Raw genomic sequence first — 12,741 nt, forward strand, 5'->3', positions numbered from 1 at the left:
TAAACATATAAGTGAACTTTATTAAAATAAAAATCTTTGGGGCCAGTGAGATGGTTCAGTGGGCAAAGGCACTTGCTGTTAAGCCTTCCGTCTGAGTTCAGTCCCAGGACCCATACAGTGGAAGGAGCCAATGGATTCTTGAAGGTTATCTTCTGACTTCTGGAAATGAGTGCGCTTGCACACCCACACTCACACACAGAGACACACAGACACACGCTGTAATTTTAAAAGATTAACAACTTTAAAGGGTACTATCAAGGTGAAAAGACAAGGAGAAAACATCTCCAAATCATTTAAGGATGAGGTGTTTAGAACATATATAAAAACTCTTACAAGACAACCTAATTGGAAATGAGAAGTTATTTGAAAATGTGGCCACACATACAAGTAGTCAATAAACACACACACTACCATTAGTCATTAAATCAAATGAAATCAAAACCATAAAGTAATACTTTCCACTAAGATTGTTACTATTAAAAAAAGAAAGGGGCCGGGCAGTGGTGGTGCACGCCTGTAATCCCAGCACTTGGGAGGCAGAGGCAGGCGGATTTCCGAGTTCGAGGCCAGCCTGGTCTACAGAGTGAGTTCTAGGACAGCCAGGGCTACACAGAGAAACCCTGTCTCCAAAAACAAAAAAACTAAACTAAACTAAACTAAACTAAACTAAACTAAACTAAACTAAAATAAAATAAAATAAAATAAAATAAAATAAAATAAAAAAAGAAAGGAAAAAAGTAACAAGATGTGAGTCTAGAAAGAAGGTCCCAGAAGTCTCAGGTTTGCAGCTACCAGCTGTAACTCCAGTTCCAGGCCATGTGACCCCTCTCCCTGGCCTCTGTAGGTACCAGGATAAACATGGCTGACATACATATGTGCAGGCAAAACGTCCATACACATTAAAAAATTGTTTTTGAAATTCTTTAAAAAAAACAACCCACACCCATACACACTTTTTCTTAAATAGCCAAGGATGGTGATGCACACCTTTAAGAGCAGTGGTCACAGGCAGAGGCAGGAGTACATGGGCCTGTGCTGGGTTCAAGGCCACCCTATACTACACAGCAAGTTCTAGAGCAGTCAGAACTACAGCTGCACAGTGAGGCCTTGTCTCAGAAACTAAACAAAAACAGGGAAACTGGAGGGAATGACGAGCCCGGCCTTCAGACTTGGGGGATGAGCTCCTGGAGCTCCGGATGTGCATCTCCCTCATTGCTAAAGGTGCTGAATACTTTTTAAAACCATTTTTTTTCTTCAGAAAAAAATATTTTTTTCTGAGAAAAAGAAAGTCTAGATCTACATATCTTTTTTTAAAAAAGATTTATTTTACGTATGTGGTCTCACTTGCAGGTGTCTCTAGACACACCAGAAGAGGGCATTGGATCCCATCACAGATGGTTGTGAGCCGCCATGTGGTTGCTGGGAATTGAACTCAGGACCTCTGGAAGAGGTGCTCTTAACTGCTGAGACATCTCTCCAACTCCTACATATCCCTTTAAAATAGGTTATTTTGGTTTATCTGTATATCCTGGATATTAATCATCTACCAGATGTGCAGCTGGCAAAGGTCCTATCTCATCCTGTGAGCTTATTTTTGAATTCCTTTGCAGTACAGAAGCTTTGTAGCTCTATAAGGTCTTATTCATAAATGGTTGGTCTTAATTCCTGAGCAAATGGAGCCCTGTCCAGACTGTCCCTGCAGCCTTAGCCCACGGGACATGGCCTACGTTTTCTTCTAGCAGTCTCAGGGTTTCAGGTTTCCTGTTGAGGTCTTGATCCATTTGGAGCTAATTTTTGTGCACAGCGATGGATAAGGGTCTAATTCCATTCTTGTACATGTGGGCATCCAGCTTTTCAAGCCCTGCCTGCTGAAGATGCCGTCTTCCTCTAGTGTATACTTTGGGATCTTTGTCGGATGTTACCTGGCTGTAGCCGTGCACTCACGTTTGAGTCTGTTCTGTTCCATGCCTGCACATCTGCTTTTGTCGGATGTTACCTAGCTGTGGTCGTGCACTCACATTTGAGTCTGTTCTGTTCCATGCCTGCACATCTGCTTTTGAACAGCACAGGCTCTTTTCATTGCTGTGTCTCTGGAACAGAGCTTGAAATGTGGGATTTCTTCATACTTTTCATAGGATGGTGTTAGCTGTGGGCTTATCATATATGGCTTTTATTGTGATTATAATAGATCTTTTGTATTATTAAAACTTTATTACAGCCGGGCAGTGGTGGTGCACACCTTGAATCCCAGCACTTGGGAGGCAGTGGCAGGCAGATTTCTGAGTTCAAGGCCAGCCTGGTCTACAGAGTGAGCTCCAGGACAGCCAGGGCTGCACAGGGAAACCTGTCGCAAAATAGCAAAAAAAGAGCAACAAAAGGAAAAAATTTTTATTACAAAAAACTTATAAAAACTATCACACAGTGAATTTAATCAGACCCAAAATTTCTCCATCTCAATGGAGCTGTGGACTTCACACTGGATTTTACACTTTCACTATCAAACAGATTTTTATGACTTAACTACCAAAAAAAGGAGTCAAAACTAGAAAAAGAATTAACTTTATATCTTCTTTCATGGCTGAAGTGTTCACTACCTACATCCAGTCCTTTCTTAGGGGAACTTATTGATATATGTTTGCATTCAGTTGGCAGTATTTTATTAGATTTTTGTATCTATGTCCATCAGAAATATATACCTATATCAGATATATTGTTGTTGGTGCCTACATGGTTTTTTGTATTAAAGCAATACTGGCTTCATAGAAAGAATCTGGAAATGTTCCTTCTGTTGTTGTTCTTTCTTCTTCTTCTTCTTCTTCTTCTTCTTCTTCTTCTTCTTCTTCTTCTTCTTCTTCTTCTTCTTCTTCTTCTTCTTCTTCCTCCTCCTCCTCCTCCTCCTCCTTCTTCTTCTTCTTCTTCTCTTGGTCTCTGCTTAAGAGGCATTGGTGGTGTAATGTTATAGTTCTGTTGAAATTGTTGTCCTCTTCTTAGTTTAACTTTGGTAGTTTGAATTAAACTAGAAATTCATCCATTCCTTTAATTAAAAATTATTCATGAGTGTCTTGCTTGCATGTATGTGCACCACATGCACACCTTGTGTGCTTCTTTTAGAGTCTCTGACTTAATGAAGAGTATGTTTTTAAAGTGTTCTTTTACAGGACTCTGAATCTCATTGATGCCACGATGGCTCCCCGTTCAACTCTAATTATATTCATTTGAATCATGTCTTTATTTTTGTTTGTTTTGATTTTGGTTAGTTGGTTAGCTAGAATCTGCCAATAGCTTGTCAAAGAACCAGCTCTTAGATTCACTGATTTTTTTCTTTCAATTTCATTAATTTATGTTGTTTTTACTAGGTATTCCTTTCTACTCAATTTGGATTTGTTGTTGTTTTACAAATCATTGAATTGCATCATTAAGTAATTTATTTGTGCTTTTTTTCTGATTTTTAATAGGTAGAGTTAGTTCCTCTTAGGACTCCATTCCATGTATCCAGAGGTTTTGTTGTGTTTTCAGTTTTATGTAACTTCAGGATTAAACTACTTTTTTCTTTATTTTTTTTTTGACCCATTCATTATTTAGTAATGTGTTGTTTAATCCTCATGAATTTGTACAGCTTCCAGGGACTTGTTTGCTATTGACTTGAAGTTTTATTGCATTGTGGTTAGATAAATTAATTTTTTTCAATTTTTCTGAACTTGTTATGTTTTGTGTCAAATGGTGTGATCTACTTAATTATTTTTATTTTTGATAGGGTTTCTCTGGGTATCCCTGGCTATCTTGGAACTCATTCTGTAAACCAGACTGACCTCAAACTCAAGATTTGCTTGCCTCTGTCTCCTGAGTGCTTGGATTAAAGGTGTGGACTACTACCTCCTGGCCAATATGATCTGTTTGGATATTTGGCCTGCTGTGTAGAATGTATACTCATTAGTCTTTGGGTCAAACATTCTGTACATATGTGTTAGGTGCATTTGATGTGTGACATCACTTAATTCTGATATCTCTATTCTTTAGTTTGTTCAGATGACCCATCTTCTGGAGAAAGTGGGGTACAGAAATCACCCACTAATACTGGAGTGATCTGTGTCTTTGAGTTCGATAGCATGTCTCCTTTGAAACTGGGTGTGCTAGAGTTTGGTGTATACAGAACCCTAATGTATTCTTGGTCGGTTGTTATCTTGGTTAGAATGAAGAGTCCTTGTCTTCAATTCTACTACTTGGAAGGCAGAAGCAGGCAGATCTCTATGAGTTCAAGGCCCACCTGGTTTATATAGCAGGCTAGGACATATAGGAAGACAGTCTCAAAAAATAAAATAAAATAAAATAAAATAAAATAAAATAAAATAATAAAATAAAGGTAGTGACGCCTGCCTCCTGCCCGTCTGCACTTGCTCAGAATACTATTTCCTACCTTATGTTCTAAGGTGGCCCTGATCTTTAAAGCTGAGTTCTCAATCCCTTCAACTAACCTGTGTGTCTTGAGTGGGAAGCAGTAAAATCTAGTTCCTGCTAACGGCGTGTGCTGGCTCCTGCTGTCTTGCTTTGTCCTCATCCTCTTCTCTGCTTCAGCAATCACAGCTTCACTGGTTTCCCTTGACGGTTTTTTGTTTGTTTGTTTTTCGAGACAGGGATTCTGTGTAGCCCTGGCTGTCCTGGAACTCACTCTGTAGACCAGACTGGTGTTGCACTCAGAAATCCGCCTGCCTCTGCCTCCCAAGTGCTGGGATTACAGGCGTGCGCCACCACTGCCCGGCTTTCCTTGTCGTTCTCCTTTTTCCTCTTTTCAGTCTAAAGACTTGCTCCTGGGCTTCTCTGTAGGATTAATTTGGTGGACATGAATCCTTTGGGCTTGTTTTTAACATGGAATTCTTTTCCTTTTCCTTCAACTATGGCAGAAAGTTTAGCTGGGTACAGTACTGTAAGTCAGTATCCTGGTCCAAACTCTTCTGCCTTCTATAACTTCTACTGAAAATCCGTTATTGTTTGATGGCTTCTTACTTTACATGTCCCCTCCATTCCTAGCCTCTCTAGGATTTTTATTTTATTATATTGGATTTTGTCAAAGGTTCTGCATCTATTGAGATAATCATGTGATTTTTTTTTTTTTTTTTTTTTTTTTTTGTCTTTAAGTAGACACTATCTAACAAAAGTCCATGTACACAAACAGGAAGCCTCCCAAGTTGTGGCCGGGGAGTTAAGAGACGACCAAATAACACAGGCTAATGCTGTTGCCCTTCGCAAAATGTGAAGCTAAGACCTTACTGCTGAAGATGACAGCAGCCATCTTCATGTGTGAGGATAAAGAAGAGATCATGAATTTGAAAGGAGGGCATGGGAGAATCTGGAGAGGGCAGGAGAGGTGGAAATGATGTGAACACAGTGCTCTTGTATGCAATTCTCAAAAAAGCAAAAGAAACAAAGACAGCAGTGACAGCATGGCGACCTCGGGAAGCCCTGGAGAGTGAGTGTAATGGTGCCGCCCCCATTCAGCAGCTCGGTCCATCCCAGGAAGTGACTATGTGCATCAGTGACAACAAAAGCAGTTATTGACACAAACTCAAGCACAGATGTCCACAGCAGCCCTAAGGTGGGCGACCACACACATCAGTAACGAATCCATGGAGACAGGTCATGGCGCTCGCCTTTAGTCTCAGCACTCAGGAGGCAGAGGCAGGCAGATCTCTGAATTCAAGGCCAGCCTCATCTACAAAATGAGTTGTAGGACAGGCGGGGAGACCATGTCTCAAAAGAGAGGGTGGATGTGGCAATGACAAAATATGGCTCTATCCACTGTGATTGTGTGTGTGTGTGTGTATTTGCCTATGTGTGGGCAGATGTCTATGGGCATACGTGCATTGTCATATTATAGGTCAGAGGCTGTGGTTGAGCGTCTCCCTTGATTGTTGTCCACTCTGTTTACAGAGGCGGAGTCTCTTGCTGGATCCAGAACGCACTGACTCCTTCCTGGGTTTGCCCAGGGACCCTGTGCCCTCTCACCACGGCCAGGGTTATAGCAGACCACCACAGCCACTTGATTTGTATATGGATGTTGGGGATTCCAACTCAGTCCTCATAATTACATGGCAAGTGCTCCACCTACTGAGCCATCTTCCTAGTACTCTGCTGTGGTTTTTTATGTGCAGTAAACAGGAATGAAGTATTGATATTACAACATGGAAGAACCTTAAAACAAAGGCAAAGTAGCCAGAAGCAAAAGACCACACACTCAGCCAGGCGTAGTGACCCGTGCCCTTAATCTCAGTCCTGAAGAGACAAAGGCAGGAGGCTCTGTGAGCTGGAGAGCAGCCTGGCCTACACTGTGGGCTCTCAGACTGCCAGAACAACATAAACTCTGTAGCCCAGGCTGGCCTCGAACTCAGAAATCTGCCTGCCTCTGCCTCCCAAGTGCTGGGATTACAGGCCACCACGCCTGGCTTGGCCCTGATCTTTAGAGTGTCTTTATGGACATAGAAAGCAGGCTTAGAGGCGTCCAGGAAGTTTGTCTGAGTAATAGAGTTCTGCAAGCAGATGGTGTCATTGGTTATACACTGTGCATAACCTAGGTGGACTACATGACAAGTGAGTTAGGGCTCCACAGAGCTGGTCCACAGTGCTGCCAGGAGCTGGACAGTGTATGAAACAGCACATACATGAAAGGGTGCATGACCAAATGCACAGCACCACTAGGGACACACTCACTGCCCAAGGGCTGACCTCCAACCAGGCAGAGTACCTGCCCCTATCCAATCCCAATACAGGGATGTTATCCTGAAGGAATCTCTCCTCCCCCTCCTCCCAGACATACTCTGCTTATGTAAGTTTGGCTGGCCTAGAACTTACAACTTAGACTAGATTAGCTGTTTGTTTTCTTTCTTTCTTTCTTTTTTAAATTTTATTATTATTATTAATTTTTTTTTTTGATTTTTGATTTTTTTTAAGACAGGGTTTCTCTGAATAGCCCTGGCTGTCCTGGAACTCAGACTGGGCTGGACCAGGCTGGCCTCGAACTCAGAGATCCACCTGCCTTGCCTTCTGAGTGCTGGGATTAAGGATGTGCCTCCCATGCCCGGCAACTAAAAGGTTAGCTTTTAACTTGTGCTGCTCTTCCTGCCCTGCTCCTAAGTGTTAGGATTACAGGTGTGCATCGCCTCACCTGGCTTTTTGTTCTTGTTTCTCTAGTAGTCTTGCTCTGTAAGCCATACTGGCCTAGGACTTGGTCCTGTTTACATCTTCCAGGTGCTGGAATTATAGGTGTGGTACCACATGTGTAGTTAAAATAGTTGAGAATCACACCCTGGCCTCACCACTAAACCATATTCCCTGGCCACCTGGAGAGTATTTTAATACATCACTCCATTGTTACATACAGAAAAAAACTGCCTCTGATTTGATTCAGACTTAAGTCTTTCTCCTTCCCATCCTAGTAAGCTAATGGGAGGGAAAGGGCTGACGGCCACCCGGGGCCTCAGCACAGCCACACTTCACTTCAGTGCATAATTAAATTGGTTTGCAAACTTCTCATGCTTCTTCTGGTCCATCTGGTTCATGGCAGCAACTACTCTCTGCACAGCTGCCCTATGGAGAGAGCACAGGAAGATGACAATAAGGACTTGACAGGACTCTGGGGTTCTAGGTTGGCCTGCTGCCTCTGGACCTCATAAAGACTTCTGGTGGGACTTCTGTAAGGTAGTGCTCAGACAGCGCAGGGTTCACCAGTCTGTTACCACCACAAGTCTTGGCTATGTCTCCTTGCAACTGAAGGCAGTTGCAAGACCCCATGCTTGCTAATCCCAGGCTGCACCCTAGGTTGAGGCACAACTGAACATGGCTTGCAGGTCCAGAGGTAAGGGTCCCCAGAAAGGGCTGCAGGAAAAAGCAGAAGGCCAATGCGGACCAGCCTCCACCCCAGCCAAGGGCTGAGTAAGGAGCTTACTGCCCAGGACTGCCTGGCACCATGCCTGTCTTCTCTGAGGTTACTCCTGTACACAGCATGACACTAACGCAGCAGGGCGCAGCAAAGCCGGCCCTGGCTTCAGGGCCATTTTGCTGTAACCAGCTCTACTTCCAGACTCCTAGGAAGAGTGCTCAGGGCACACAGCTGCAGCTCTGTTCCCAACCAGCTCTTGGCACAACCTGTCACTGCTCAGGGCTGGAGGTCACTTGTGATAGCTGACCTTGGATATCACCTTGACTAATACAGTCACCAGAAGCTCCTATCGACTTAACAGCTTTCCCCCAACATGTCCTAGACCAAAGCCTGGGGCCCTGGGGCCCTGGGCCAGTGAATAGCTCTTACTTGGCAAAGACCTTCTTCTCAAGGCGGGCCCGGGAAGTGTTGGCACGCTCTCGCAGGTCGGTGAGGTTGGGGTGCTTCTTCTTTTTCCCTTTGCCCTTCTTGCTATATCTGGATGAACCAAGGTCCACCCCTGTGGCTGCTTCCACGTCCTTCATAAACTCAGGGTCCTGCCAATCTGAGCACAACTTGATGGTTGGTGTCTGGCACCAACCAGGGGTGACCCTTATGGGTTTCTTCAGGAAGAAGGGCTGGAGCCTGCCTGCTGCACACCCTGGTACCATAGTCTGAGAGGGTCTGTGCTAAGTGACATGGCTATCTTGGGATGAAATCCACCCAGAGACATCTCTTTCCTTATTCCCTTATTCCTCCTTCTGTCACTTAGTACCCTAGTATCCCAAGGGTCCCCTCAACTTGAACAGACTGGAAGGATCCAGAAGGCCTACCCCCAAAGCCACTACTCCTGACATTCCTGACCATTCAGATGGGACAGCAGTCAAGGCCTTTGGCCATGGAGTCAGAGTGTCTACAGGCTACGTCCCTGCCAGTCAGGCCGACTCTGGTGCTTCCAGACACAGCAGGTACCTAACTGGCACGTGAAGCAAGGGGATCCAGAGCTGAGGTGCATGGTCGGCTACAGATGGGTCTCTGGTTCACAGGAAACGTGATTATGGGCCTCCGAGTGCAGAGCAGAGTTACCCCACCTGTAAGCTGGGCTCTGCCTATTGTAGTCACAAGTGTCTGTGGAACATGAGAGGGAACTGAACAGCACCCAGGCCAGAGCCCTGGCATGACTACTGCTCCTATGTAGGGCTGCTGAGATTGTTAGCCATGTAAATAATACAAGGCCCTTCTGGAAGTTAGAGCCCAGGCCTCCTGAGCTCCCTCCTCAGTCTCTGCTGGCTCACCCCACAGGCCCTAAGCCCCAGTAGCATGACACCGGTGGCTCCAGCCTGGCTTGGGAAAGACAGACTAGCAAATCAGATAAAGGCAAGTAAACCTGAGTGTGAGGAATCTGTCTAAGCCCCACCCCACACTTAGCTGGCACCAGCCAGGTAGGCCTGGCCTACTATAAAAGTAGGTGCTCAGCCCTCCTCTCTCTCTAGCATCTCTTAGTCTCTCTCTCTCTCTGGCCCTCTTGGGCTCTTTTCCTCCTCTCCCCCTCTCTCCACGTGGTCATGGCGGCCTCTACTTCTCTACTCTCTCCCTCCCTCTGCCTTTCTCTGCCTCTACTCCCCCCTTAATGCCCTGAATAAACTCTATTCTAAGCTATGCCGTCGTGTGTCTGGTCCCTCAGGGGGAAGGGATGCCTTGGCACGAGCCCACTGAGGCACGCCTTCCATATTCTCACACCTCTCTCTTTCTATGCTCACAACACTGACTCTGCAGGCCTATGGGTGAGCCTAGCATGCAGAAGGACCTGGCATCCTTTCTATAAGGGCCTCCAAATGCCAAAGAGGTCCCGTGGGCTGGGGCAGAGTGGACAGAGCGCCTGGAAACAGGGTGGCAGCAAAGCCAGACTGTGAGGAGCACGTCCATTGAGGGAGAAACCAGCACACCAGACAGACGGATGGTGTGGCCTCTCCAAGCTGATTTTTTTTGAAGTGAAGGAACTCAGGACTGCACGATTCAGATACAGGGACGATTAATCCAAGATTAAGGAAAACTGTCTAAACAGTTTATCTCCCAGTAATAAGAAGGCGTCACAGTTTAGGAACCTGGTGAATGGAGCAATTGTTTAAACACAACGAAAAAATGCTGGCATCCAGTGGAGATGGAATGAGTACCTCAGGAAAATGAAGGAGCAATTTAAAAGCCTTTGAAGAAAATCAATAGATGCTGGGGCTGCGCGGCCTTCCTGGGCGCTGAAGGGCTCTGGAGCACCGTGTGCATTGTCACCGAGGTTAGCACCAGGGAAAAGAAAATTGCCCCGTGTGCGAGGGAGGCGGGATCAATACTGCAGTTAGTAAAGAGATGCTATTTCACATCTGACTGGCCAGCACCGGGCTTGGCCCGTGGCCTGATACCTGTTTGTTAACAAGCCACCGAGGGCTGGAAAACTAGATACTCTTCAGGGTTGACACAAAAATAGGCACTTAATTTGCTCCTGAGTGTGAGCCACCAGGGAAGGTTTCTCCCGCAGATGAACAGGTCAGGCCCTCCCCGCTGCTATACAACCCAGACATGTCTCTGGGCACAAGATGAAACAGGTATTTGTGTCTTATGACCACAGGGCAAAAAGCTATGAAGGGGCCTGCAGACAAGTCCCCTTCACAGAAGGGCCTTCCATGGGCTAAGTACAGCCCCCCAAACAGTCTAGGTAGCCACTAGACTGAGTCTGACTACCCATGTAGGTATGTGGGAGCAGGAGAGGGGCTGGAGCTGGGCAAGTCAGAGCTGGCCGACGAGACCACCTAGACTCTTGGCGTGAGGACTAGAGTGGATGACTATCAGGAGAGACAGCCTGCTGCAGCTCCATCAGGAAGCAGGAGTCGGAACCAGAACCTGGGGACTATAGCTCAGGGGTCACAGGCTTATCTACCATAAGGCACTCTGGGTTCAGCCCCTTTGTGCAGATGTTGACATGGGGGTAGATGGAGTCAGGAGTATCCACATTCCTGATGTGAGCCTTGAAGATAAATACCTCACTAGCCATGTGTACCCAACCTTGCCCATGGAGCCTCCAACCTGCTACTCAGTTACAAACAGAATTTGCAACTTGGTGACCACAGTTCCAGGCCTATGCTCCAGCCCCCCTCCTGCTCCCACACCTACCTGGATGTGCCTGTTGCTGCTGAAGCTGCTGCCGCTGCTCACGGGCTCTGTCTTCCGGGTTGAGAGGCTGCCCCTGGTCATCTCTGGGGATGATCTTCCCATGGAATGGGCACTATACAATAAGCACAAAGCAGCTGATGGCCAGGAGACCGAACAAGTAGCTCAAGGGGAGGGTGGAATAGCCAAGCCTTCTAGTCATGTACTCTCCTCACAGAGGGGGAGGTCTGGGGAGAGACAGCATCAGGAATCTAAGGACTACTCTGCTTTTCCAAAGCAACGTCTCTCTAGTCTTCTACTTCTACACGCATGTCCGCACTTCCCCAACCTCACGTCTCGGCCCACACAGGACTCTAGCTGCAGAGCGGTGCTCTGGCTATTATAGATGGTCTCTCGGAAGTCAATGTTGGGGCCCGGGACAAAGAACCCCATATGTGATTCTCTAATGGCCAGTGGCTAAGCAATCCTGACACTGCTTATAAACCTCCCTCTACGGGGCTCCTCAGGGCTCACAAATATCCCTGGTCTAGAATGGAGGCAAAGAGGGCCAGTACTTCCCAGGCCACTAGTCGTGGCCCCGCCCCCTGCCCCGGCCCGGGTAGGCACAGCATCATGTCCGTGGCCTTACCTTCAGTCGATCCTGGCGGTCACAGAGCCTGCCGTTAGGCCTCGGCGCCCTGCACTTGTGCTGCACAGGTTCAAACTTCCCTGAAAAGGTAATGTGGCGGCTGTGGAGCAGCTCGGAAACATGGGCGCTGTCCACCTCTTCCTCCACCTCTCTGGGCTTCCAGAAGCGGTGTTGAGAGTCAGATCTGTAAGGTGCACCAGAAACGCTCAAAGTAGCTCCTCTGGACCAAAAGAATGCACCCCAATTATCCCTCAATCCTGGGGGAGCACTTGCCCCTGGTGGCCTTGAGGCCTTCCTAGTCTAGAGAACATGATCACTACACTTGGGTTCAAATCCTGAAGTTCAGAAAGCAACCAAAGATGGGTGTAACTACTAGCCTAAGGCTAGATTCACCTTGCAAAGAGGGCAGCAGCTCCAGGGCGCTGAGGCCCTGGCTTTGAAGTAATGAGTCCATGTTAAGGGTCTCCTTGCCTCTGAGGGGTGAATATAGGCTCTGACATGGCCACGGCACCAATGCACAGAGAAAGAAGCATGGGTAAAGTCATACCCAGTCTTCACTCGGTGTTAAGGGGCCCAAAGGATGGAGCGTTTGCTCTGTGGTCACCACCAAACCTTGTTTCCTTTGTTTCCCTTTTTCTGGCAGTGCTAGGGATTGAACTTAGGGCTCATGGATTAGGCAAGCACTACACCAGTGAGCAAGCAGCAGGACCAGTCATTCCATCATCAAACTTTATGAAGGCCACTTTCCTCTGAATGCCAGAGAATGGGGCAGGCTTTGCCACTCTGTGGCAAAGGCTCAACTTCTGATCCAACAATGTACAGCAGATTCTTTGGGCTCCACACATGGATGCCAGCTGCCTCGCGAGCTGGCACCTCTGTGGACTACTAGGATCCCGACCAGTCTTGACTGTATTGGGTGAGACTGCACTGACCAGTGAACTGAAATGGCGGCAGTGACGACAGCAGCAGCAGCAGCAGCAGCAGCAGCAGCAGCAGCACAGACTTGGCTATGACTTGTACTTGAGGAAGGTCCTCACACGAGCCT

General features: G+C 46.7%; 1 protein-coding gene across 6 annotated transcripts in view; it reads right to left on the reverse strand.

Moving 5' to 3' along the window:
* The window catches only part of Uvssa (UV stimulated scaffold protein A), a 44,798-nt gene continuing 32,057 nt past the window's right edge, over nucleotides 1–12,741 (reverse strand). For all 6 annotated transcript variants that reach the window (XM_052198481.1, XM_052198484.1, XM_052198485.1 and 3 more), the window contains exons 11-14: nucleotides 11,697–11,880; nucleotides 11,072–11,183; nucleotides 8,300–8,474; nucleotides 1–7,578 (exon numbers count right to left, since the gene is read on the reverse strand). In XM_052198481.1, coding sequence (XP_052054441.1) covers nucleotides 7,485–7,578; nucleotides 8,300–8,474; nucleotides 11,072–11,183; nucleotides 11,697–11,880 — 565 coding nt within the window. In that variant the 3' untranslated portion in view covers nucleotides 1–7,484. The remainder of the gene's footprint in view (nucleotides 7,579–8,299; nucleotides 8,475–11,071; nucleotides 11,184–11,696; nucleotides 11,881–12,741) is intronic.

This window comes from Apodemus sylvaticus, chromosome 11 (assembly GCF_947179515.1).
Source record: "Apodemus sylvaticus chromosome 11, mApoSyl1.1, whole genome shotgun sequence".
Classification (NCBI taxonomy): domain Eukaryota; kingdom Metazoa; phylum Chordata; class Mammalia; order Rodentia; family Muridae; genus Apodemus; species Apodemus sylvaticus.